Source organism: Talpa occidentalis, unplaced genomic scaffold (assembly GCF_014898055.3).
Source record: "Talpa occidentalis isolate TD23 unplaced genomic scaffold, MPIMG_talOcc4v2.1 talOcc4.12, whole genome shotgun sequence".
Taxonomy (NCBI): Eukaryota; Metazoa; Chordata; class Mammalia; order Eulipotyphla; family Talpidae; genus Talpa; species Talpa occidentalis.
In genome coordinates, this window is record NW_023601212.1 from 47,212,298 (window position 1) to 47,239,712 (window position 27,415).

General features: G+C 53.0%; 1 protein-coding gene across 1 annotated transcript; it reads right to left on the reverse strand.

The window, feature by feature from the left end:
* Nucleotides 1-12,774: 12,774 nt before the first annotated feature.
* Nucleotides 12,775-26,944, reverse strand: LSM4 (LSM4 homolog, U6 small nuclear RNA and mRNA degradation associated). The gene is made up of 5 exons (XM_037506170.2): nucleotides 26,827-26,944; nucleotides 22,295-22,336; nucleotides 19,544-19,642; nucleotides 15,095-15,278; nucleotides 12,775-13,425 (listed from the first exon to the last, which is right to left on the reverse strand). The coding sequence occupies exons 1-5, from the start codon at nucleotides 26,827-26,829 to the stop codon at nucleotides 13,334-13,336; spliced, it is 420 nt and encodes a 139-aa protein (XP_037362067.1). The 5' UTR covers nucleotides 26,830-26,944; the 3' UTR covers nucleotides 12,775-13,333.
* Nucleotides 26,945-27,415: the final 471 nt, after the last annotated feature.

The window sequence follows — 27,415 nt, forward strand, 5'->3', positions numbered from 1 at the left end:
AGCGGGTGAGACAGGGAGACAGGAGAGGTCTCCTGTGCCATGTGGGTCAGTTTACTGGCCTGGGATTGAACTCAGGCCATAGTGGTAGTAGGGCTGAGACTTAACCCCTAGGCTACCAGGGAAGCCCCACTGACAAGTTTAATTGGAGCTGGTGGACTTGGTGACGGCCTTGGGTGCCCTCTGACAGTATGCTTGGCCAGTTCCCCAGCTCCCCAAGCAGTGGCAGGTGGTGGCGTGTCTGGTTTCCCTGGAGCTGATGATCAAGGACTTGTAATGTGCCAGATGCAATACTTTGCCCACTGTGTGCTTGAAGATGTCACTAACTGATGGCGAGTTCATGAATGTCAGTGGACCTGCTTCAGTCCCTTGTACATAGAGTAGCTCTCCTTGCAGCTGAGTGTTGGACCCTTCTTGGGACTAGGGGCAACTTGGTGGGCTCAGGCATTGTAGCAATAAAAGTCACACCAGTATTGCTAATACCTAGGAGAATGGTTTTATTTTTCTTTTGGCCAATCTCAAGCATTCTCTCCTATCCTTTCTATCACCTACCCTCTGTTAAGTACCTACTGTGTTCCAAGTACTCTATGCTGGGTGAGGGTTTTCAGCCATCCCTCGTTACTGAGCTGACATTCTCATGGGGGGAGGAAACAATCTCCATAATGGAGCACACTTTAGGGCAATATCGTGGCCCCCATCTTCTGTTTTTACCTCAGTAAAACATAGGGAAACTTCATGTCCCTTCTAGGAAAGGAAAATCTGTTTCTCTTGTCTCAAATAGAAGAAAACCAATAAACAACGAAATGATAGCAAAACACAGGTAGTCCCTCCTTGGGGACACTGGACCAGACCTGGCCCAGAACACTCGGTGTCTGGGAAGTTTTTTTTTTTTTTTTTTATAGAGGCATGTTTATTTATTTGTTTGTTTGTTTGTTTGTTTTGTTTATACATGCACTGGGTACAGTCAGAAGCTCAGGAGGGTGAGAGAATTCACCAGAGCCAGAGCGGGGAGCAGAGCAGGCAGAAGGACCGAAGTACACTGCTGAGGGGAGCAGCGGGCGGCAGGAGAGGTCTGCGCGCCATGTGGGACCCTCCCCTGGTGGCCGGGGAGCAGCCTGGGATCGAACCGGCACCGCAGAGTCTGCGGGCAGCTTCGCAACCTAGCGCTCAACCGCTGCGCCACCGGGGAGGCCCAAGTTTTGTTTTTTTTTAAGATTTATTCATCTATTCATCCAAGAGCAGTTTGTGTGTGTGTGTGTGTGTGTGTGTGTGTGAGAGAGAGAGAGAGAGAGAGAGAGAGAGAGAGAGAGAGAGAGGATTCACCAGAGACAGAGTAGGGAACAGAACAGGCAGGTTGACTGAAATACTCTGTCTAGGGGAGCAGCAGGCGAGTCAGGAAAGGTTTGCTGTGCCATGTGGGTAGCTCCTTGGCCAGGGATTGAACTCATGCTGCATTGACTGCAGATAGCTTCATAGGTTGGGTCTTAACCCCTTGTGCCACCAGGGAGGCCCAGTGTCTGGGAAATATTAAAGGAGGGGCACCTCAAACCAAGAAAAGTGGGGGATGCACAGGTTCTTGGCATACAGTAGATACTAAATGAAGGTCTACTATCTTGTTGACATTAAATCACCCAGTTTTGAAAATGAGCACCTACTTTGTGCATCAGCCTTGCATCTTCCCACGGCCCAGTAAGGTACTGACCCATTTTGGGGGGACAGATGGAGGTTGAGATAGCAGGCAGTGGCCTTGGGGATGGGGAGTGGCATCGGGGGAGGGGAGGCTTCAGGTTATTTCAGTTAAGTGGAGGCTCCCACTTCTGCCACAAGACCTTGGGGCCGTCCCCACCCACAGTCCTGTAGTCCCATGACGTCCTTCTCCGGCTGCTTGGGATTGAGGAGAGGGGGATGTGTGACTCAATAAATAGGTAAATGAATGAATGAATGTAGCACAAACTAATATCCCCAGGTGCAGTCTGAAATTATGGAGATTAAGCCCAACAGACCCCACAGGTAAAGACATGGAGATTTAGCCCAATGTAGAATCTCTGGTTCCTTTTAAATTCTATATAGTTATCCAGAATTAGCAACCAACCGACAGCTCACTAGGAGTGACCCCTCCCAGAGGAAGACTATATCAGTGCAGTTTCTGCACAGGCTCAGGGCAGCACTCCCACTGCCCACCTGTGGCTATGCAGATGCCTCTTTTCACCAACTCGCCTCAGCAGGGCAGCAGCCTTCCTGCCTGCCCATGACCTGTCAAGGCCACCCGCCTGCAACCATGCAGGCCTCTTTTAGCAAGCCTGTCCCTTTTGGGGCAGCTCCTCCTGCTCACTTGTGTCTATACAAGTGTACTTTACTTTTCTAACCCTTTTCCTAATGAACCTGCTTTTTAAATATAACGACCGTCTCTGTCTTGTGGAGAAACTCGCCAGGTGCCGCTGAAAGGGGAGCTCTGGTGAAACCTTTCCCAGAGTGAACCCAAGGACCCTACACTGACTCAAACCTCATCAAATGGGTGGATGCTGTAAAGAATGAGCTATTTGTAAGTTGGATGCAGGGGGCCTATGAATGGATGAGTGAATTAAGGTATTGTAACAGGGTGGTCCCCAGGAAAGGGGGAGGTTCCCTGCCCCACCCAAGGGAGGGTGGAGCTGAGCAGGAAGAGGAGAAGCAGCAGAAGAGACTGAGGAAGGAAGCAGGATGGAGCCAGGAGACCTGGAGGAGGCGCGTGGAGCCTAGAGACACGTGAAGAAACTGTGCTTGTCTTTTGGTTGTGGACTGGGTGACACAGATGTGGGTGAGACCCGTGGGGAGGTGACAATGGCAGCTTTTATCATGATGTTGATTTTGCTCTTCTCCTTCCGGGCTTGTTTGGTTGTTTCTGGCCCTTTTCTGTGGGTCCCCACTGGAAGATGCTTTAGACTTGTGGCAGGCTTTGGGGCCTTGCTCTGGGCCAATCCCATATGGATGGACTTTTACCCACGAGGGGACGGGTAACTTTGTGTGCTTCATTTAGAAACTAGACTCTGCCTTACCTGTATTATTTCCTAGTTTTATTAAAGTTCCTTCCCATTAGTCTCCTATGTTTTGTGTTGAGGCAGAACCCATTTAGAATAGGCAGGTTTGCGGGGTTTGGGCTGCCCCTCTCCCTGTCCTATAACAGTATGAGCAGATTCACCCATGCTTCCAAGAAAAGAGAACACCTAGAGACATAAAAAAAATCTCCCAGCAGCGCCTTACGCAAGGACATGTGTCATTTTTCAGATGGACAAGCTGAGGCTCTGAAAGTACTGCTCCCATCTTAAGTGGGCAGATTGGGGCCCGGTGCCTCTCTGGAGGAAGCTGGGCCCCAGACTGGAAGGGAGGTGCCGCGCTGGGGCTGGATCTTTTGTAGATGGAACGGGGATGAGGCAGGCAGCAGGGGAACAGGGAGGAAGAGGCCTGGGCTGCCTGTTGGAGAGGGGCTGCCACAGTCCGGGATGATTAGGAAAGGGTCCCAAGCAAAGAGGTTTAGGGGTCCTCCTAACAGCACCAGAGTCACAGAAATGCTACCTCTGCCACTCTCGGGAGTGGGGGCGGGAAGATCCCGTCTCGGAACCTGAGGCCTCTCCCCTGAACTCCCTCCTTCCCCCTCTGCCCCTGCCCCCGCCACTCCCTCTCCCCGGGAGGAAGTAGTGAGGATGCGGGGGAGGGCCACCCATTCTCACTTCCTCTGGGGCAGGGCGGGGCCTGCCTCGTCCCCTCCCTCGCTTCCAGAACGTAGGGGCTCCCACAGGGGTGGGGGCAGGGAGTCATAAGTGTTGGGGCTCGGCTAGGCCGGCGAGGCCCGTCACTTGGGGTACTCCTCTGGGTTCTTTGGGTTTCGGAGATTTTCTTGAGAAAAGTGGTGGGGAAAGAAATAGCGACTTTGAAATAGCGAATTGTTGGTGAAAGCAATTCACCCCCTCCCTCGGGCTGGGAGCCCTAGGCGGACACCGACACACCCTGCCTCGGAGGGGTCAGGGCCGGGCCCGGGGGAGGGAGCGCGCTGTCAACATGGACTTGGATCGGGGTGGGAGCCTCTTTCCAGGCGCAGGGAGCCGCGCAGGCGAAGGCCGGAGGCTGCTCGGGGCCTCCCTCCCGGCCCGGCGGCTGGGCCGTCCCAGGGCTTGTACGACGTCAGTCACCCGGGCCGGGCCCCTCCGGTGGCAAGGGGTGCCAAGGGAGAGCAGGAAAACTCCCGGGGGTCCAGGCGCCCGGGGCGGCATCCAAGGAGTTAACCGTGCCCTGGGCTACCCGGCCCGGGTGTCTGGGGGGGCGGGTGGCGTCAGCGCGACGTCAAGCGAGGCGGAGACGCGGACGCCGGAGCAGCTTGGCCCGCGCTGCGCGGCGCTGGAGGCCGCGGGCGGGGCGGGGTCGGGGTCCGCTCTCCAGCTTCGCGGGCAACAAGGGGGAGCAGCACGGGGGGAAGGCATGGAAGCGGGGCCCCCGCTCCAGCCCGCCCGCGGGCCACACCACCGCCGGGCCCTCTCCCGGCCCAGTGACAGCCCGAGAGCTCCAGCCTGGGACGAACTGGTTTCTTTGTCTCCCAGTACGCAGATCCGCACGAAGTCGCCACCACTGCTTGAGCCTCAGTTTCCCCAACCGCACAGTGGGGGAGAGCGGAGGCTTACTGAGGGCGCGAGGGGAGAGGGGAGCTACGGCTGAGGTAGCTGGGGCGTCTGCCTGGGGCATCAGAATCCAGCGTCGGCTCCCGGATACAACCCTCGCCTCGCCTCCCCACCCCGCCTTCCTTACCTCCGCCCCTCTTTTCCCTCCCCTCCACTTGCCCCCCTTCTCCCATCTCCCTCCCATCCCCCCAACTCGTCCGGCCCGGCTGTGCGGCGGGGCCGCTAATTAAAAGCAGGGCTGAGGGGGAGGGGGCAGCACGCGGTTAACCCCTTTCCTGCCGGGCCTTCTCCGGCTCCCGGGGGTGGAGAGGGGCAGGGTCCGCGGCCCGAGGCCACACCGCGCAGAACCTAGACTCTAAGACAAGTCCATTTGATGCATGGGTAGGTGGAGGACAGGTGGCCGGCACCAGGGTTATGGGCAAGGCCGGCTAATCAGGGACTCCTGATAGGAACCGGAGTTTAGAAATATCGGGAAAGAAAGGACTGATAGCAACTGCGAGTTAAACAACGGGAGACAGGAGGAGATGGAGGAGAGAGGAGGGCAGGGTCGACTGAGGTAGCTAGAGAGAGAGACCTGGAGAGAAAGGAGGTAAGGAAGAGAGCCTGAAAAAGCAGGACAGGGCAGGGAGACAGTGCCTGTACCCCAAGCAGGACCAGGGACCAGCAATAAGTTTGGCCACAGGGGACCCGCAGGCTACCAGAGGTGCTGGAGGCCCAAACCTGACCTGGAGGCCCCACAGGCGGCTCCCAGAGCTGACTCTAAGCCTGGCTCAATCACTCAGTGACCTCTGCAAGACCTTAGGGAACTGTGGATTACCCCAAGTCCCCACTCTCCCTTCAGTTCTGGGTCAGGTGGAGTGGACTCAGACACTAGCATTGCACTACCTGGCTCCCTACTTACCACTACACCCTGGTTACTGTCATTATTGGCAGGGTAAAATGAGGCTCTGGGAGGGGCCCCCATTCTTGGGGTGGGGACTGAAAAAATAGGTGATAGAACTTAAGGTGGTTACAGCATTCTGAGGAAATGGCAGCAGGAAGAGGACCCAGTAGGGAGGTCATGTAAGGTGGGTACTGTAGGGAACAGCGTGGACAAGAGCTGGCCAGCTGGAGAGCAGGAGTGAGCAAAGCTAGAGAGTGACACACTGCAGCCAGAAGCCAATGAAAGTATAGGAAGGCCTAAGTGGCATTTAAAAAGGACAGGAGACAGATCCCAGTCTATGACCCTGGGCAGCCTCTATACCCCCTGAAACATGGCTCTGGTAGGAAAACTGAGGCAGGGAGATCGGGGAGCCCCTTTATCTTCCCTCACCATCCCTTATCTGTATCTTCTTTCCTGACCTCACTTCAGCTTTCCTCCTTGATTGGCTACCAACACCCTGAGCTTTCCTACCCCAGGAAGAGCCCAGAGACCCTCCCATGGCAGGCTCTTTAGCATAGGTCTGGCTGCAAGCTTTATAGTTCAGAGGTGACTTAGGGGGTGGATAGACAGACGTGATGGGGAAAGGTGGGCATTATTGTGGTCTTTGAATGCTGCCTGCAGCCCGCATAAAAATAGCTGCCCAGTCTGCCCTGTCCCCTGTGAGGAGGTGGCTGTGACGGTGGTGGCTGCAGTGACGGGATGTGCCCTGCGGAGCATCCGGCAGGGCCCACGTTGCCATGACAATGCTGACTCAGAGGCAGAGGCAGGTAGCAGCATCTGGTACCAGGCCTGCCAACTCTCATGCTCACAACAACCTGCCCAATCCCATCCTACATCCTCCACTCCAGGGGTGTCTTCTGAGGCTAGAGAAGGGTGGGCCAGACCCCAAGGCAGCTGGATAACTTCCTCCACTAATGACCCCCATCCAATCACCAGCTGGAAGATGGGAGATGATATTTTCATTTCACTGACCTGGGAGCCAGGCCTTCCTCCTACATCCACTCATCTGTCTGTTCATCTATACACATTCATTCACCCATCCACCCATCCACCTGTCTGTCCGTCCATCTACCCATTCATCCACCCCTCCATCCATCAACTAAATCATCCGCCCAACTGCCCCTCTACTCTTCCATCTACCCAGCCATCCATTCACCCATGCATCTTCTCATCTGTCTATATGTCTGCCCACCCATTGTTCCTTCCCTCCATTCTTCCATCCAAGCAACATTTATGGAGTGCCTACTGTATGCCTAATTTGTTCTCAGTACAGGATGATTGCCCCCTGCCCATGTAGTCAGGGTATCAGAGAGGAGTCTAGGCTAGGGGTGAGTGAGGACAAGGCCTCCATGGTCCCTTGGCCTCAAGATGCTGAATCCTCTCTCTCCTGAGCTGCTTTTTCCCCTGAATCCCTTTCGGCCTCTTGTTTTCCCATTTCAGACTGAAGCCTAGACCCTTCTCCATGCCTCCCAGGCCTGCAGCTACTGCCCATTCCCACTTCCCATGCTCCCTCATAAGCTCTACCCCAGTCACACTAGCTCTGTGCTTTTCCTCCAGCACACTAGATAACTGCACCACAGGGCCTTTGCACTTGCTGGTCTCCCTGCCTAGAAGATGCTTAGACTCTTAGAATCTCCACCCAGTTTTCTTTAATTATTAATTTCCTTTTTATCTGCCTCTGCCCCCACCTCCGGAGTATGAAGATAGGCCTGGTTCCTTCAGTGGCCTGCCTGCCTGCCTGTGCCTTCATTTCCACTGCTTTGAAATGGGCAAATAGAACTAGTGGTCATATCACCACCATGGATGGGATGGGGTATGGGTTAAGCCCTCAGAACTATGCCTAGTGCAGAGTAAATGCTCAAGACACTTTAGGGATAGTCCACCTGTCCTTGAACTGATGAAGAATGTGTCCACCTCCACAGTGGAGTATCACTCAGCCATAAAAAGGAGGGAAGCCCCAATAACACTGTAACGTGGATGAGCTGAAAACATGATGTGGAGTGAGATCAGACACAACAGGTAACATTGTGTGTGTGTATGTGTGATCTACTTCTAGGAAATGTCCAGAACAGACAAATCCATAGACACAGAAAATGGATCGATGTTTGTCAGAGACTGGTGGGGAAGAGGAGGGAGATAAGGAGTGGTTATTCATAGGGATGGAGTCTCTTTCTGGGGTGATGGAACGTTCTGAAACTAGACAATAGTGGTGGCTGCACATCATAGATGTGTATAACAGATTTGGCGTCCAACGTGATTTAGGACAGAGCCATCCGTGGTTAGTCAGCCCCATGGGGAAACTGGGCTTCCCTATGGCACTGGCTACCATAAGCGCAAATGTGATTTTTGGTTTCTCTAGTGTGTTTGTTTCATATGTCGATTTGCTGTTGAAAAACTGGCTTGGGCTTTGTGAAGATTCTGTGCTTGTGTGTGTAATTTGTTTGTCGTGACTAGCTAAGACATTTTAATTTGTGGAAATTTTTTTTCTGTGCCACTTTAAAATGGCTTATGTTAAAGTGAATCCTACCTCAAAAGAATAGTAGTAATAAAAGACTGGAATAAAAAAAAACAAAGGAAATCTATTGACTAAAATGTAGACTTAGTCATGACCTGCCAGGAGCCTTGGCCCACACTGTTCCCTGCAGATGGAGTCCTCAGGTGATTGAAAGTCTGCAGCAGACCCTGGCCCCAGGTCCAAGGCATTGTTGACCTTCCTTTGCTCCACTCCTCCTACCTCTGGCCACTGGAAAGGTCGAGGTGCTTGATGGTTAAGACTGAGTGTCCCGGGCCTCCTCGGTGGCGCAGCGGTTGAGCGCTGGGTTGCAAAGCTGCCTGCGGCCTCTGCTGCGCTGGTTTGATCCCCGGCTGCTCCCCGGCCACCGGAGGAGGGTCCCGCATGGCGCGCAGACCTCTCCTGCCGCCCGCCGCTCCCCTTACTCAGCATTCAAAAAAGATAAACACGTGCAATTTGCAGCAACATGGATGGCACTGGAAGGGATCATGCTCAGCGAAATAAGCCAGAAAGAAAAAGAAAAATACCGGATGGTCTCACTCATAGCAGGAATCTAGAAAACTTAAATAAGGGACCAGGAAAATGAATAACTATAAGAAAGTGAAAATCAAAATCAACAAAAAACTATGAACCAGAGACACTTTTTGGGGGGCGGGAGGGGAGGGATTGGGGTCAGAATGGGGGGTTTGCAATTGTATGGGGGAATATAAAAATAAAATTTATTATTTAAAAAAAAAAAAAAAAAGACTGAGTGTCTTGGAGGTTCCGTGGCTTGGTGTTTGGGTGCCATAGGGGGGTTCAGTCTGTCCCCCACCCCCAGAGAGGGAGAAAGACCTATAACATGTGGGGTACCCCGGCAGTAGGTGGGGAGGTGATGGAACAGTCCAGCAGGGGGTCCTGTCTGGGGGAACCTGTTTCTGGCTATCTCATAACTGCAAACAGCAAAAACCATTTTCTGATTTTTAAGAAAAACCACTGAGTAATGGCATTTCCCTGAACAGCATCACTGTGCCCCTCCCTCCCCTACCAAGGAAAAGAGACTTCTAGGGAGGGAGTGGGGGGATGTAGAAAAGGCCACTCTTTTAGAGGGTTCAGGGAAATCAACGTGAAACTCTCTCCATGGCCGTGGAGAGGGAGTGAGGCCACTGTTCTGCCCTGCACGTGCCTTGGGCACTTGGGGACCCTAATTGCTAGGGGCACTCAGTGATGGAGGGGGTAGGGCGGAGGGACAGGCCCCCGGGCTGTTTACAGGGATGGTTTACAAAGGAACAGAGAAGGGAATGAGGGAGGAGAGGACGCAGGACAACGCTTGGAGTATTTTTAGGCGCTGAATGCAGCCCTGAAATATTTCCAGGGCCACTCCCGAGAGTGAGCTGGGTGACTATTTCAGTGCCCGGTTCCAGCGGAGGCGGGGCAGGGGTGAGTCACGCTGGGTGGCCAAGTCCAGGCCAGGAGGTGGCTCGCAGGGCAGGACTGGGGACCTTCGAGGTGACAGCTCACCCCCCCCAGCCTGATGTCTGGTGCTGGCCTCTGGGGCACCGATACAGCCTGGCTGAGGTCAGGTTAGCATGTGGCACAACTGCCCAGAGCCCCCCTTGACGAAACACCAATCGCCCTGATCCCAAGATTCAAAAGGATGGAGAGGGTCCCAGGTGAGGTTCCTGACACTCAGCAGGCTCTGTGAAGTCTGACATGTTGGCAGGCATGCAGGGAGCTCCTGCTGAGCATCAGGCCTCCTCCCTTCATCGCAGCCTCTCAACAACACGAGGTGGAGTCCACTCCAAGCCCTGCTGACAGGTGAGGAAACTGAGGTCCAACAGGGGTTGCATTTGCCAGGCACCTTGAACCCTGACCCTCCCTGAGGCTAGTCAGGAGTGAATTGTAAAGCAGGAGTCCATCTTGCCTGCCCTCACTCTGGGCTCCCGAGTCTGTCCCACACCTGAGCTGAGAAAAGGTAAATGGATCCTTCAAATTCAAGGAGGCCACAGAGGGAGGAGCTCTGGAAGCTTTGGAGTTTTGTGACCTGGGGTGGGTCGCTTGCTCCTTTCTGTGCTCGCCATGGAATTCCCTGGCACACACTGGGCTGCTATCAGGATCATGCACCTAGATCTGATGACCCTGATTTTGCGTGTGCCCTACAGGCCGCAGAAGTTCAGGGACGTTGCTCTGCTGTTCCTACACCTATTCCGTGCTTCTGGACAGCGGCTTCTCAGGCTTTCTGTAGAACCACAGCCACAGCCGGCTGCTGCCTGGCCTCTCTCGACTCCCCTTACACCTCTCTGTGACCTCCACTCTGGGCTGAGTCCTCAGCATCACTTCCTTCTGGTCTCCTGGTTTCCACCCTTGCCTCACTGTGTTCCAGTGTTTGTAGCTTCCTGTCTTGATCAGGGACTGTATCTGACCCATTTCCTGCTTCTCTTACTTTGCTTAAGTTTTCACTCTGTGCTGGACCTTTGCGCTGGCTGCTCCCTTATGGAAGACTCTTGTCCTAGATGGGCGGCTCCCCTGCCACCCTCAATGTCACCCTCTGGCCTGTCACCTCTCCTCCCCACCCTTGCTTCTTGTACTGTAGCACTGTGCAAGGGCAGGGCTGGTGGTGCTCTGAGACTGGCCCCAGTTCCTGATCCCCTAGCCCTCTGCTTCCTTGCGGTGGCCAGCTTCTCCCACTGAGTTCTGAGTACACATCAGGTCATCTCTACCCCCGATGGGTAGCCTTTTTGTCTAAGGGGGACGGTAGAGGATAGCGGGGCATGTCAGAGTCATTGGGAACACAGGTGGCCTATGCCAGGCAGTGCCAGGAGCCTGCGTCCAGCTGAATGGGGTTAGGAGGGAAGTGAGAGCACAAGGGCCATCACCCCACCAGGAGAGGCAGGCTAGGGACAGGGATTCCTGGCAGACTTAGGCTGGGAGCAGCAGGTGCAGTTGGAGAGAGGGAGGGAGGAATTGATGTGGAGGTGGTACAGGCAGGGATGCTGCACGAAAGCAACAGGGAGGCCCTCCCACAGCCATTTCTGGGGCTGCTGCTGGAGCCCATGCTACACCCATGTTCCGGAAAGGGGGCTGAGAGGGCCCAGACAGAGTCACACCTTGGCTTTTGGGCTTCTCTGACCACCACTTGGAGCCAACTCCAGGGGGAGGCCCTAGGTGGGGCTGGGAATCACCTACAGTTAAAGCACCCACACTCCTGCTTGGGAGCTGCCCGAGTCAGCTGACTGTGGCAGATACCAGCAACGGACCTGTCAGAAGGGCAGAAAGATTGAGGCCCCGTGTTCAGGAACTAAGTCTGCGCTTTTGGTTTCTCTTCTGGTTGAGGGGGCTGAAGCCAGTTTCTTGCAACCGAACCAGGAAGATCGTAAAAACCAAGCCAACCAGACACATGGCTCAGGACAGAGCCTTCCAGAAGCCCATACGGTGGCTGTGGAGGGCTGGCCCATGAGCTGGGCTACCAGGCAGGAAAGGTCAGGGTTGGCTGGTGGCACAGGGTGGAATGAACCCTAGCACACATATCTCAAACTGAGAAAGGGTTACTGGGGACATCAGAACATATTCCAGGTCAAGAGCTAGAAGAGGGAAGCCACCACTCCTGCAGGAGCAGAAGTGGGACCTTCAAAAGGTTTCCATCCTCCACACAGCAGGACACCTGACTCCAGAGCCTGGACTGAATCAAAGCCCTACTTTTACCAGACGGGAGGATCCCATTCCCCAGAGGCCTCTATGGGCACCTGCATCCAGGGATATGGGGGAGGGCAGCTGTGCACGCTACCCCCTCGCCCCACACTGGTCTGTCCCTTCCACCCATCAGCACCGCTAAGACACAGCCCACTCTCTCCAAGACCACCACCCGCATCCTGATGAGGAAGGTGTGTTTCTGGTCATGTAGCTTGTTGGGAACCCTCCCAAGTCACACGAAGACCCCTGTCCCTATACCCCTGTCCCCAATTTGTGCCAAAATGCTGTTTCATGATTGAGTCTTACAACGGGGAAGCAAGGATGAGGGCGGGTGCAGCGGGGGTAGCTGCGGATACAGGTCTAAAATGTCTTTAACTCAGAACTCTGCTAGATGACAGGATCACTTTGCAGACTGACACGTGGGAGTCTCTGGGCCACATGCCTTTTATTCCAATCACCCCTCAAAACAGGTCTCAACAAAGTGATGATTAGGATCCTCAACTCCAGAACTGGTTGGCACCCCAGTCTGGCTTCTGAGCACTTGTGACCCTGATCTTCCCCTCACAAAAGCACAATCTGTCTTGAGGACCTTGTCACCAGAAGCATTTTGCAAACGCGTTGGCTCAATGTATCAGGCAAATCACCAAGGTGTGGGCACGCAGGGGTGTGGAGTAAAGAGCATCTCATGCGTTCCTCTAGTCAATGCCTGTCACAGCTTCTGTTGTGAACACAGGTGTGGCTGGTGCTTGCAAAACAGGACAGGAAGAAGGGCAGCATGGTGGTGGCCAGGACAGTCTTGTGGGTGCCATTCTGGGATTATCCTCCCCCATCTCTCTGCACAATTATCCCTACGAAGGATGGTCACAGACAAATCTGCTGCAGGGCCCCCAACTGTCCAGAAGTTGGACTCTTCTTTCTTAAGAGGACATTGAGGGACATAGAACCATTATCTCCTGTTGAAATGCGAGAGGACCACAGTCCTCAACAGGAAACTTCTCTCACAGGGCTGTGATTTCCTAAGGATACCACATGCCTGGTGTTTCAAAAGGAATTGTGGAATTGCAGTTTACAGTTTGCATTTGATTTTATTTTAATAACACAAAGGAGACAGAAGGCCAAAGGGCAGGGGCCAACAGCATTCCTGGTACAGCTTCTGGGACACGTGTTTCTCCATATTTATTCTGAAAAGGCAATTCTGGGGTCTGTGTTTCAGGAAACTCAAGGCTGTCAATCAAATAAATCCCATCTGTTTGCCACAAGGGGATCTAACTCAAATGCAAAACAAACCTGCTTGGAAGAAGCCTGCCCTCAAAACAAGAATGGGGACTTTTAAAAGGTGCTAAGGAAACACACAGAATCTTCTAGGAGTCAAGTCAGCTGCAACTTCACAAAACCAAAAACAATGGACAGCATTTCCAACTGTAGAAGTGCTGGCAAAAAACAAGGACTTTACGTAAAGAGGAGACCACAGACCAGGCCAGGGGCTTCCCCAGCATGTCTCTGTTCCTTCTGAACCGGACAGTAGAAACACAGCCTCAGGTGGGAGCTGAGCCAGCGCTCAGTCTCTGCAGGATGCAGGGCAGCTCACTGTTTGCCCGTCTGTCTGCCCGGCTTCTTTTCTGGCTGACCTCTGCCTGTGCCTGTGATCCCGCCTCGGCCCCGGCCGCCGAACACACCTGTGGAAGAGTGGATGCTGCAGCAGAGCTGGGCCCAGCAGTCCCACTGTGGGCAAGGACTCTGGCCAGAACCTTCGACTCTGGTCGAATCACCTAACCCAAGTCTCTCCTCTTCTTTAAGATGGGGGTGTGTGTGTGCCAAGATTCTGGGGTGAAGTATATGACCAAGGCAGGCATGGGCATTCTCAGTGTGACAAGGGGACAAAACCAGGTTCCCTGTGGTGCAAGGGTGCCAGGGAGGACAGAGGTGGGTGCCCAGTCAGGAACAGGCTTCCTACGGTCAGGGTTGGGGGTCCTCTAGGAGATGACAAAGCCAGGACTTCCAAGAAGAGGTAAGAAGCAGAGCTAGGACAGAGGCAGGATTTAGCTGAGGAGTGGGGCAGAGACCCCCGGCTCAGAGTCAGGGACCTGAATCAGGGGACCCAGGCCTCCCTCCCTCAGCACTATATAATGCCCACACCTGCCAAGAAGAGATAAATGAGTGGGGCTTCTGTGTGTCCAGTTTCAGAGGTGGGGACAAGGGAGCACCCCACCCTCAGACCTTTGTCAGCCAGTAATGGTAGTAGGTGGTTCACTTCCAAACATGCCACATGTGCCCTGGAAAGACCAGGGCAACACGGGGACACACATCCATGTGTACAGACCCTTCCAGCAGAGATGGAGCAGGGACTGCTGGCAGGGGCTATCCAACCTCATCTCTTGCAGGCAAGACCACCTTTGCCAAGGGCCGCCTGCTCAGGGGCTTCCGAGAGATTCCACCTACAATTGAGGGAGTCCCTCCCTGTCAGCACAGCTCTCCGACAGTGTTAGACCTCAGTACTGAGGGTCTGACCCTCCGGAATGGGACAGGCGGGGGCCTGAGAGCTCCCAGTCTCAGGCCCTGGCAACCTTGGGCCTAGAGGACCCTTTGGCTCACTTCTGACTCTTGGAGTGGGACCTGAGCCTGGCACGCAGGAGGTGCCAGTAGAGGGAAGAGACAAAGCCAGAGCCCTCTAAGAACAGAAGCTAGGCAGGGAAAGGTAAGGAGGGGCAGGGCATACAGTCAGTGTGAGCTGACTGCAGGACCAATGAGTTTTATGCCAGATTTATAATCTGGTGTGGGGCAAGGAAGGGGTCTATCAAAAAGTGTACTAGGCTTTGTGTAATGTGGTGACAGTATGTAAAGGATCCATGCTAGATCTGGAGCTGGGGTGCTCGCCAGCTCCCTGGTGAGGCAGGTGCTGCCTGGCCCTCCCTATAGAGGGAAAACAGGTTCAGGGAGGTCCAGAGTATCCCCCGGGGGGGAGGGGCACTGAGATGAAGGGTCAAGTCCCAGGTCTGCATGGGCACTGCACTGGCCCCCAGAGCTGAGTCCAGAGTAGGGAACTGAGGACTGCCACCGGTGGGAGGAGGGTCAGCACTGTTTCCCAGGACTCTGCCAGGACCCTGCATTGGGAGCACACGGCCAACAGCAGTATCAGCTGCCTGCAGAGGAGCACTGTGAGTCACAGCCTCACAGCTCTGTGTGTGTGGGGAGGGGAAGGGGGGAGGGCTCTGTGACAGCAGTGGCCAGGAATGTCAACACTGAACTGGATGAACTCCACGTGCTTTGGCTGCCTCCCCCCCCAACCTCAGCAGGGAAACCACCCCCAAAACTCTGTAGTATGGGTATGGGTGGGGAGGGGCCTACCTCGACCGGTACCTCCCATGCCTCGGCCCTTCTGCTGTTTCTGCTGCTGCAGGCCACCTCGGCCACGGCCCTTGGCCACCACCTCCTCCTTCACCATGTCGATGATCTCATCAGGAATGCGCAGGTACTTGATGGTACTGCCACGGATGTAGCACTCGGGCATCCGCCAGAACTTGTCCCCATCCTGTTGGGGGAGGGAGATGTCATTTCATCTCAAGTCTGGAGTGTGTCCCAATAGCTGGCTAGCGGGGTATCTGCCCCTCATGTCCTGGTCCCAATCAGGCCCGGGTCCCAAACCATGCCAGGACCCGGGCTGTATGCTGTGGAGTTCTCAGGCCTGGACACTCCTTGGGGAGGGGCCTGTGGATCTCACCAGAACTTTGGGAACCTCCACATGAAGCATATGGGGCTGCATGGAGATCAGACTGCCAGACAGGAGTGGGTGGTTACCTGCAGCCTGAGGCCCAGAAAAGGGCAAAGCTGGGCTGTGGCAGCCTTCTGAACCACCTTCTGGAGCCCTCTCCAATGCTCTGACTCATCCCTTCACCCACAAAGTGTCTCCTGACGTGGTGTGTGTGGGCGTGAGCAGGATAGAGACCCTGTGTGATGGTGAGGAGGGCCCGAGGGATGGGGGAGGCAAGTCTGAGCCCGCCAGGGGCAGCTCCCCACAACACTAGTTTTCAATGCAGCTAGAGACAGGGCTGGCAAAGCCTTCTCCCTACTGTAGACAGAGCCTCCCATCACATTCCTTCCTACTGCCCTTGGGCAGGAACCTGGGGCTCTTCCATTAGAATTGTTCCCCAGCTCCACCCTGTTGCCCTTAGCCAGAAGCCCAGTCTTCCCCCCACACCCTTAGAAATCAAACCAAATCTCTCTGCTTAGAACCTAACCAGGGCCCCCTTGGCTCAAGGATGAGGTCCAAGTTCTCAGTGTGTCTCCCAAAGTCTTGGAATCCAGCCCCACCCTAGCTGCCCTTTCTGAGTCCTCAACCTGACCTGCCTTCCAGATGGAACTTTCTGGAATACACACAGCAAGCGTCTTGCCTCCAGCACCTTGTACATGCTATATGCCTAACTTTGGCCCTCCACAGACCTTGCCTCCAGTCTCCTTGAAACCCCAGTGCACAGCTTGTTAGAAGTGCCTGGGCTGGGCTGGTCTGGCCTGATCGAGGTGCTTGGTGGGACCAATGCAATGTTCAAGGGCCAACTTTTCCCAGGAACAGCAAGAGCCCCCAACTCACACAGGAACGTCGGGAGGCATTCCTTTCCCAGAGAGAGTAGGCAAGGGGCCAATAAATCCATGGAGATGCAGATCACAGCCAGACAGAAACAGAAAGATACAGTCCTAGACTGGAGCTGGGGCTAACGGGTAGCCCATGGCCTCAACCACCTCCCAATCTAGTTCTCCCTGTGATTTCTCAGGCCTGAGGGGTTTCTGCATACTATTGCCCACTCAGTGCCTGAGGGAGAGATGAGGACCCAGAGTGTATTCCCACCTCATTCCAGCCTTCTCTTCCAACCTCCAGGGCAAGGAGGGGGGTCTGCTCAGCAATGCCACTTGCTGGGGATTGTAGGCTTTCTACAGTGAGGTTATTCTTTATTTATTTATTCTTAAAGATTTATGTATTTATGCATACAAGAGCTGGGGCACAGGCCAGAGATGCAGGGAGTGAGATGATCCACCAGAGACAGAGTGGGGAACAGAACAGGCAGATCGACTGAAATACACTGCTGAGGGAAGCAGCGGGTGAAACAGGAGAGGTCTGTTGAGCCATGTGGGTTCTCCCTGGCTGGCCAGGGATGGAACTCGTGCTGCAGAGGCTGCGGATAGCTTCATAGGGCGGTGCTTAACCCTTTGTGCCACCAGGGAGGTCCTGTTTTTTGGGGTTTTTTTTTTAAGATTTATTTTGCATACAAGAACTGGGGTACAGGCTAGAGGTGTGGGGGTTAGAGGATTCACCAGAGACAGAGTGGGGAGGTCCCAATGAAGTTATTTTTTGTGTCATTGAAACCAACCAACCAATCCACCCACAAGTCTTTAAAGGGACGACCAGGGGCTTCCTGGGTGGCGCAAGGGGTTAAGACACAACACTATGAAGCTATCCGCAGCCTCTGCAGCACGAGTTCCATCCCCGGTCAGGGAGCTACCCACATGGCGCAGCAGACCTCTCCTGTCTCACCCGCTCCTCCCCTCAGCAGTGTATTTTAGTCAGTCTGCCTGTTCTGTTTCCCACTCTGTCTCTGGTGAATCCTCTCACTCCCTGCACCTCTGGACTTTACTCCAGTCCTTGTATGCATGAATAAATGCTTTTTAAAAAAGATTTATTTGTATGCATAAATAAATAAATCTTATTTATTTATTTATTTATTTATTTATACAACCACTGGGTATAGTCAGAAGCGCGGGAGGGCTAGAGAATTCACCAGAGCCAGAGCGGGGAACAGAACAGGCAGACTGACGAAGTACACTGCTGAGGGGAGCAGCGGGCGGCAGGAGAGGTCTGCGCGCAATGTGGGACCCTCGAGGCCGGGGATCGAACTGGCGCTGCAGAGGTTGCCAGCAGCTTTGCAGCCCAGCGCTCAACTGCTGCGCCACCGGGAAGGCCCCAATAAACTTTTTTTTTAATATTTATTTATGCATACAAGAGCTGGGGTACAGGCCAGGGGCGCAGGGAGTGGGTCGTGGGAGGATTCACCAGAGACAGAATGGGGAATAGAACAGGCAGACTGACTGAAATACACTGCTGAGGAGAACAGCGGGCAAGTCAGGAGAAGTCTGCTGCACCATGTGGGTTGCTCCCTGGCTGTCTGGGAATCGAACTCGTGCTGCAGAGGCTGTGGATAGCTTCATAGGTTGTGTCTTAACCCCTGCGCCACCGGAGAGGCCCAAATAAATAAATCTTTAAAAATAAATAGGGCCTCCCCGGTGGAGCAGTGGTTGAGCGCTGGGTTGCGAAGCTGCCGGCAGCCTCTGCAGCACCGGTTTGATCCCTGGCCACCGGGGGAGGGTCCCACATGGCGCGCAGACCTCTCCTGCCGACCGCTGCTCCCCTCAGCAGTGTACTTCGGTCCTTCTGCCTGTTCTGCTCCCCGCTCTGGCTCTGGTGAATTCTCTCACCCTCCCGCGCTTCTGACTGTACCCAGTGCTTGTACAAATAAATAAATAAATCTTCAAAAAAAATAAATACAAATAAATAAATAAAGGGCCATCCAAGGTTAGGATAATAGTGGCCACTGACTGGGTAGGCATTCTTTCGGTAGTGTACGCTTGTACTTTGGTGGTCTGGAAACACTGTTTCCCATTGCAATAATTACATGTGCCCGCTGTCAACTGACCATGGAGGCTAGACTAACCTCGCTCTAAGGTTCAGTGGTTCCAGGTTACAGAAGTGAATACGGATCTATTGGCCACATACAGAAGGACCTTGCTCGGCTACATGAAGACTGTGTGGTGGCACAGTCTTCAACAATCACAATGAACCACCCAGATACCTGCTGCTTAGAGTCGGACATGGGAAACAAAAGGAAGTTTCCAGTAGGCTGGGACCATAAGAAGCAGGCTACTGAGCCCCTCAAGGGAGCTCCCCTCTCCAGTTACCTTCCCTGTAATATTAAGAAGGGGGAAGATGTTGCCAAAGTCAGAGTGGAAGGAAAGCTCTAACACAGAGCCCAGAGCAAGGCAGAGGGAAGAGCCATTGCCTTCATCTTCATTTCACCCCGAGGGCAAGGGCAGACCCCTAGCCCTGGCCTGTCCAGTGCTGTTCCTGGTCCTATGCTTTCTGGTTTAAGGTCTCTGGAGTAAACAAGTTTCCTCGTTCACAGGGCCCTAGGGCAGTCCTAACCCCCTGGAGGTTTAGACACCCCACTGCCATACCACCATGGCCTATAAGGCCAGATGACTGTCAATGTCAGGCGCAAAGGCGAGGAAGGTCTAGCCTTCTCTAGAGGCCACTTCCTACAACACAGCAGAGCAGTAGGGATTTGTAGTCCACGGTGTGCCTCAGGACTAAGTCCTTCATGGTCAGCGGTAACACCACAGACACAGCAGCTGAGGACTGTAGGCTATCTCAGCACCGCCAGCCTTAGGCAGATTCTGAGCAGGTGCAAAATCTAGTCAACTATGCGGGCCTGGTGTCCTGGTCTCCTCAGCCCAGCTCCTCCACAGCCAGTTTAATCCCTGATTTTATTCACCCAAGACTCCAACCCATCCACAAGCCCCGCCCCAGGCAGGATGACAGGTCAAGGTGAGTTGGTAGGCTCAGAGGTAACTTTCCTTCCATTCCCCCTGCAGGGTCCAAGGAGGGGCTGTCACCCCACTTACTAATAAGAATGCCAAGATGAGAAAGTCGCATTAAGTAGGTCCTCCAGGTTGTTTCTCCTACTCCTTGCACCCCCGACCTAACTGGCTGTATTGGTCCTCAGCACAGGAGCAGACTCTAGGGGCACTCACCCTGGATGTGCAGATCACCTCTCGCAGGTTGATGTTCATCCAATTGTCACAGCTTACCAGGTGCCCGTTATATGTCTCCCCATTTTTGAGCTCCACCAACTGGAGAGAGATAAGCTCCAAGTCAGTCGTGGTCCCCATTCAGAAAATCTGCTTCCTCCTGCCCCTTGGCCACAGCACACAGCACCCAGGTTCCCAGCTGCCCTTCTTACAGGCGACTCATCCTGATTCCTCTATACACTTGCTGGCCATTGTAGGCTTTCTACAGTGAGGTTATTTCTGTGCAATTAAAAAAAAAAACCCACAAATCTTTAAAGGGACAAGCATTAACCTAAGCAAGGTTAGGATAATGGTAGTTAGGCAGGCATTATTTTGGTGGTATATGCTTGTGCTCTGATGGTCTAGAACAGTTTTTCTTTTTATAAATTTATTTATTTTTGGGCCTCCCTGGTCGTGCAAGGGATTAAGTCACAGCACAATATTAAGCTATCAGCAGCCACTGCAGAATGAGTTCAATCCCCAGCCAGGGAGCTGACCCACATGGCACAGCAGACCTCTCTCATCTGGCCCGCTGCTCCCCTCAGCAGTGTATTTCTTTCTTTTTTAAAAAGATTTATTTAATTTATTCAAGAACCGGGGTACAGGCCAGATGTGCGGGAAGGTGAGAGGATTTACCAGAGACAGAGTGAGGAACAGAACAGGCAGGCTGATGACATACACTGCTGAGGGGAGCAGCGGGTGCGACAGGAGAGGTCTGCTGTGCCATGTGGGACCCTCACTAGCCGGCCTGGATCGAACCCGCACTGCAGAGGCTGCGAACAGCTTCACAGCGTGGCGCTCAACCGCCTGCTCCACCAGGGGAGGCCCCTCAGCAGTGTATTTCAGTGGATCCTCCTGTTCTGCTCCCCACTCTGTCTCTGGTGAATCCTCTCAACCCCTGTACCTCTGGCCTACACCCCAGCTCTCATATGCATAAATAAATAAAATACATCTTTTTAAAAGACATTTATTTATTTTGTAACAATTTATTTTAAATCTTAAAAAGATTTATTTATTTATTTATTCATTTTTTGTGGGAACCTCGCCAGTGGCTGGGGATCAAACTGGCACTGCAGAGGCTGTGGGCAGCCTCGCAACCCAGCGCTCAACCGCTGCGCCACCAGGGGAGGCCCCAAAAAAGATTTATTTTTTAAAAAGAGGGTTTTTTTTTTTTCATTTATGCATGCAAGAGCTGGGGTATAGGCCAGAGTGTGGGGTTGGGGGTGGGTCAGGGTGAGGGGATTCACCTGAGACAGAGTGGGAAACAGAATAGGCAGACTGACTGAAACACACTGTTGAGGGGAGCAACGGGCAAGGCAGGAGAGGTCTGCTGTGCCATATGGGTAGCTCCCTGGCTGGGGATCGTACTCATGCTGCAGTGGCTGCTGATAGCTTAACAGTAAAGAGACTTAATCCCTTGAGCCCCCAGGGAGGCCCTTACTTGCCTATTTTTATGTGTTTTTTGAAAAACAGCTGAATAGCATATCATTCCGATAATGTGCTGTTGCTAGGGAAAGGCTGAGAATCCACCCCGGTTATCTGCCCAAGATAAATGAAGACACACATCCATATGTGTCCACAGCAGCCAAAGTATTCACAGAATGAAAAAGTGAAAACAAATCAAATGTTCATCAGCAGACAATGGATAAGCATAATGTGGTTCCATCCATACAACGGATTATCATAGGGAACCAAGTCACGACACAAGCTACAATGTAGATGAAACTCAAAAATATGCTGAAAAGCCAGACACAGAGCATGTGATCCACTCATATAAAATGTCCAGAACAGGCAATTCCATACACAATGCAGATTAGTGGTTAGGGGGAGTAACTGGTCATGGGTATAGGCTCTCCTGTGGTGGTGATGGACTATTCTGGAATAGACATAAGTAATGGTTGCACAACATGGTGAATGTGCTAAATGCTACTGAATTGTTCACTTTAAAGGTTGAACTGTATTTGCAGCAACGTGGATGGCGCTGGAAGGGATCATGCTCAGCGAAATAAGCCAAAAAGAAAAAGAAAAATACCGGATGGTCTCACTCATAGCAGGAATCTAGAAAACTTAAATAAGGGACCAGGAAAATGAATAACTATAAGAAAGTGAAAATCAAAATCAACAAAAAACTATGAACCAGAGACACTTTTTGGGGGGGGGGGGCGGGAGGGGAGGGATTGGGGTCAGAATGGGGGGTTTGCAATTGTATGAGGGAATATAAAAATAAAATTTATTATTTAAAAAAAAATAAAGGTTGAACTGTAAGGTATGTGAATTATATATGAATAATGATAAAGAAAAAAGAAAAATACTGGCAGATACCACACTGTACTGTTAAGGACAGGAGCTGTTTAGGAAATAATATGTATGCTGTGACCCTATCTGTTTGAAAAAATTATATTCATGTTTACATGCACAAGTTCAAAGTCTGAATGAGCATGTACCAAAGAACTAGTTATACTGCTAGGAAAGAAGACAGGCTTCCACTTTCTGTGTCTCTAGCGTCTGAAATTTTAATACAAATCACTTTTATAAGCAGCAGAAATGACACAGGTCCTGACATGTGTGGGAGGGAAAGGAGAGCGAGCTGCTGCTTCCTGGAGTGGCAGGAAGCAGTTTTGGCTGGAGGCCCTTCACCCTTTCCCTGGTGTCCCTGTCCCTGTTCTGAGGCTGGTTCCCACTGTAATCCACTGTCCCTGACTTGCATGTACTCACCATGGGATGATTCTGAGCTGTCTTCAGCAGCGACAAGGGAAGCTGAAAGGCAAACAAAGGCACATGACCCAGTGTGTGATCAGTGTCTGGATAGGTCAGGGTCCCTTGGGCATCTCAGGAACATCAGTCATCACATAGCATTAGGGTGCAGGACCACACACCCCTCATCCCTAATGAATCTCCTCACTTTGTCCAGCCCCAAGACACATACCTGTTCTCCAGTTTAGGAAAGAAAGCTCTGGGCAGCCTTGTGACATCCCAGAGGAAGTCACTACCTATCCCTGGTACTGACCATTCCTGGTGCAATATCCCTCCCCCCACCCCCATTTATAAATTGCACCACAGCACACAGATCCTGCTGCTACTTGTGCCTTTTGCCCAAATGATGGCACTGAGTCCCATCCACCTTGATGGATCAAATCTGGTTATCATCACAGCCATTTCACTGAGGTACAGACAACTTGCTGGGCACCAGAGCTAGAAGGTACAGAGTCTGGCCTCACCAGGTCTATGTGCAGCAGAGTGCTAAGCTCACTGGATCAGGAATAACTCCACTAGGCTCAATTGGGAGTCAGTCTCCCAGAGAAGTCATATTTGAGCTAGGTTTTCCAAGCCAGGATTTCATCAGGTGAGAAACAAGAAACATCCACTGTCTGGTGACAGTAAGGGAAGGTAAAGGATAGAATCTTTTTTTTTTTTTTTTTTTTAAATTAGGTCTTTTTTTTTTTTTTTAAGATTTATTTATTTATTTATTTATTTATCTATTTATTTATACAAGCACTGGGTACAGTCAGAAGCGCTGGAGGGTGAGAGAATTCACCAGAGCCAGAGCGGGGAGCAGAGCAGGCAGAAGGACCGAAGTACACTGCTGAGGGGAGCAGCGGGCGCCAGGAGAGGTCTGCGCGCCATGTGGGACCCTCCTCCGGTGACCGGGGAGCAGCCGGGGATCGAACCGGCGCTGGAGGCCGTGGGCAGCTTCACAACCCAGCGCTCAACCGCTGCGCCACCGGGGAGGCCCAAGGTTAGAATCTTAAAACTCACCCAGGTTAGGTGAGCTTCTGAGACGTTTCTCTTTTCCATCATTACTGAATTTTGTTTGCTTTTTAAAAAAAGATTTATTTTTGCATACAAGAACTGGGGTGTAAGCCAAAGGTGTGGAAGGGCGAGAGGATTCACGAGAGAGAGTAGCGAGCAGAACAGGCAGATCTACTGAAATATACTGCTGGGTAAGCAGCAGGCGAAACAGTAGAGGTCTGCCGTACCATGTGGGTTAGCTCCCTGTGCTGCAGTGGCTGGTGATAGCTTGATAGCGCTGTGTCTTTAACCCCTGCACCACCAGGGAGGCCCCTGAATTTTGCTTTTATAATGTAAGTGGAAAAAAATCAGTTCTTTTCATTTTGGGGACACAAATCAGTCCACATACCTCTGAAACCTCTGAGCTTGTAGAGGGAGTCCTGGGTAGCCATGCTTTAGTCTGGGCCCAGCAACAGCACTTACAGTATGCACCAAGGGGGCCTCCCCGGTGGCGCAGCGGTTGAGCGCTGGGTTGCAAAGCTGCCCGCAGCCTCTGCAGCGCCGGTTCGATACCCGGCTGCTCCCCGGCCACCGGAGGAGGGTCCCACATGGCGAGCAGACCTCTCCTGCCGCCCGCTGCTCCCCTCAGCAGTGTACTTCGGTCCTTCTGCCTGCTCTGTTCTCCGCTCTGGCTCTGGCGAATTCTCTAACCCTCCCACGTTTCTGACTGTACCCAGTGCTTATATGTATGTATAAATAAATAAATAAATCTTTAAAAAAAACAAAAACAAAAACAGTATGCACCAAGGGCCCTACAACTAGAAAGTGACCAGATTCCAAGTCATTGAACCCCAGCTCTTTGTAAGAGAATCCCAGGCCCACTTTGTGCTATGCTGGAGATTCAGGCCTCTTTGGGGAAGAGGGGGCAAAGGTGGCCCTCAACCCCCTCAGTGTGCCTGGTTCCCCATGGAAAGGCTTGGGTGGGGGGATCCTATATTCCATAGGCCTTCCTGAGAAGACCAATATGGGGGTGGGGAGCGCCAGGAAGCCAGGCCCAATCCCACTTCCTGCACTGACTTCCTGGAAGGGCAAGATAAGGAGGAAGAAGGGGTGGTTGTTCCAGGCACAGACGGAGGATGTGGGTGGGCTGGGCCCAATCTGTGCTCCTATCCCACCTTTTGGAATGTGTCCATGTGATGTTGCCCCAGTGCAGGTCTGGTGCCCCGGGGCCTTTACTATGGAGAAGCCAGCTTTCCTGTGTCTGTGGGGATCTGCACCAGAGCGATGAGACACCTGGGCCCTCCTCCCAGATCTCAAGAGGGGACGGGGTCAGCTAGCCTTGAAAGATGAGAATGAACTAGGACTCAGCACCAAAGGCAGAGACCCAGCTGTGGCTGAGGCACCAGTGGCCAGAGCTGGGATGTGTTCAGAGACACACAGCAAAGTCCTGGCAGCAGGGGTCCACAGATGTCCTTGTAAAGCATACTCAATGCTGGTGATGGCCTCACTGGGGCTACCACCTGCTCTCAGCTGCTGTTACTGGTAGTGCTGTTCATGAAGCAGCACAGACAAGTCTGACATAGATGGGACCAGCACCTACGCATAAGCTGTCCCACGCGACCAAAGTCAGGCCTGATGTGTTGCAGCCAAACATCTCTTCTATTCCCCACACACCACACCTGTCCCAGCTGCCAACCTTTGTTCTGTAGCTCCCTCTGCCTGGGGTGCCAGATGCCAAGCTGGCCGGGGTGCCAGAAGTCACCTCCTTTGGCCAGGCTCTAGTAAAACCCTCATCTGGGGAACAAGGTTTCTACCTGGGCCACCCTCCACTGTTTCTATTATAGGATGTAGTCAGTCTCTAATTAGCTTGTTTGTTTATTATGTCTCCCTGGCTAGACTGGAAAACTCAGTGGGTGTGGACTTTGTTCAGCACCCAACAGGACCAGGCACACAAGAGGGACTCAGTAAATATTTGCTGAACAAACACATAAGGGAAAGGCACATGTCACCAGGGCAGTGGGATACTCACCCCACCCCACAGATAGGAAGAGGAGCTGAGATGGGGAGAGGTGGCATCCGGAGTCTTCTAAGGCCACAGCAGCTTAGGGTAGTGGCTACATCCCCATCCTGTATCTTCTATACCCACATTCCCAAACTGTGCCAGAAACAGAGAGGAGTTCCCAGAACTTAAAACCAGGTGAGAAAAAGGAAAATGCCAGGAGGAGGTGAGGAAGATAGTAGAGGGTCTGACAGCCACTTCAGGGGGAAGTCAGGAAAGTTGTGAAAGCTTCAGGAAGAAAATCCTTTCTCTGAGGTTCCTCAGAACTTCTGGGGTTGGGTCCTCAGGCCTAGACCCCATTGCTTCCTGCGACTCTCAATTGTCTCCAACAACCCTCAGCCTCCTCCAGACCCCGGTTTCTGACTCCACCATAACCTTAAGAGCTGGGGGAATGATGCCTTGTCCACTCCTGACACTCTTCAGCTGAAGGCAGGAGTCAGTACATCACCCAATGTTTTCCACAGGTTCTTAGAAACTGCAACTTTAAGTAATACGACATAGAATGTAAGCAGGTCCTCAAATAACATCAGTTTATTCAACATCAGCTGGGAATTTTTTACCCGCATCAGCCCTATAATCAAAGCAATGTTGAATAAAATGGACATTTGAGGACCTGTTCTAGGTTCTGGGAACATACTGGGGATAAAAAATGAAGAGTCAGCCTCTCTAGCTCTGCCCATCCCATGAGGCCAAGAAGAACAGAGCCTTCCTTCCACCTCTGCAAAGCCAGCTGATCTTAGTGCAGATCAGTCAGTTCTCCTAGCTCTGAATTCTTCCATGGCAGCCTCCATTTCCCCGTCTGTATATGTGGGTACCTGCCCTCTCTGGTTCAGATTCGACTTGCCACGAACAGTGGGCAGTGTGGCCTTGGTGGGCTACTTGTCAGGGCCTCAATCTTTCCTTCTGTGAACTGGGAGGATGATCCTCTCTGCCTGGCTCAAGGTGCTTTGAGGCTCGGGAAAACCCCCTCCCTGGGTCTGTCTTTCAGTCTGAAAACGAGAGGCACAGGAGTTTGCGCTGCTGACATTCTAACGGCCTTTCAAGCCCTGGAATTTCCAAAACTAGCTCTAATTTCAAGACTCAGACCCGTTTTGTATCGGGGTTGCTCTACAACACTCTCAAGTTATAGACTAGGTGGGATGCACTCGGAGACCCTTCCAGTGAAAATCACTCAGCACGTAATCCCCGGACCGTACGGCGGCTTCCCGCCCTCAGTTTCCCTATTTGCAAAATGGAAAGACTGAGGCCAGGCCGCTGTGCTATGATTACCAGCTGTTCCAACTCTAAGACCCCCAAGACCGATGTGCTTGGGGGCCCCCTGCTTCCTCCGGCCCGAGCAGGGAAAGGACCAGGGCCCCGGAGGGCTCGCTCGCGCTCCACGTGGTCCCTGCCACAGCGCCCACCCCCAGGGCCCACGACGACCGCGTCCCCCGCCTCCTCGCCGTCGCCCTGCCCTCACCATGATGCCGGCGGGGACCGGACTCGCCGGTCACTTCCGCCGCTGCCGCTGCCGCTGCCGCCCGTAGCCGCCCCGCCTGGCGCCACAAGGCTGAAATGGAGCGGCAGCGACGCGAGCCAATCAACGCGGGGTTCGGGGACGGACAACCAATCTACGCGGAGTAAGGCGGACCCGCTAGGCACGAGGGACAAGGTGGACCGCGTTCCCGCCGGAGGAAAGGAGAGAGCCGTAAAGTGTCGCGGTGAGCGCTGCAAAAGGGGGCGGAGCAATGTGCGCCCGCGCATGCGGCCTTGTGGGTAGGGGCGCGCGCGCAGGCAAGAGCCCTCAGGGTCGGTGCTCTGCGGTGGAGGAAGTCAGTTATTTTTTCCAGTTTGCAAATGGGGATGTCGGGGCTCCTTGGTTCTTGGGACAGGCGGTTCCTGCTCGTCTGATTCTCATGATTGTAGTTGATCCTTATCCAAGGCAAGTCTTTTACGAGGTTGGCATTCTGCCTGTGCCCCTCTGAGCCTCAATTTGCCCCTCCGTGAAATGGGCCTAACATAGTATCAGCTCCAGGAGGTGGCAGTGAGCATAAACCGAGTTAAACAAC

What these genes read in the sequence shown, in the direction of transcription:
- LSM4 (XM_037506170.2), bottom strand. An exon ending in AGGTGATCTGCACATCCAGG is followed by an intron (nt 15,279 to 19,543) that starts GTGAGTGCCCCT and finishes CTCCCCCAACAG; the next exon opens with GATGGGGACAAGTTCTGGCG. An exon ending in CATGGGAGGTACCGGTCGAG is followed by an intron (nt 13,426 to 15,094) that starts GTAGGCCCCTCC and finishes ACTCTTCCACAG; the next exon opens with GTGTGTTCGGCGGCCGGGGC.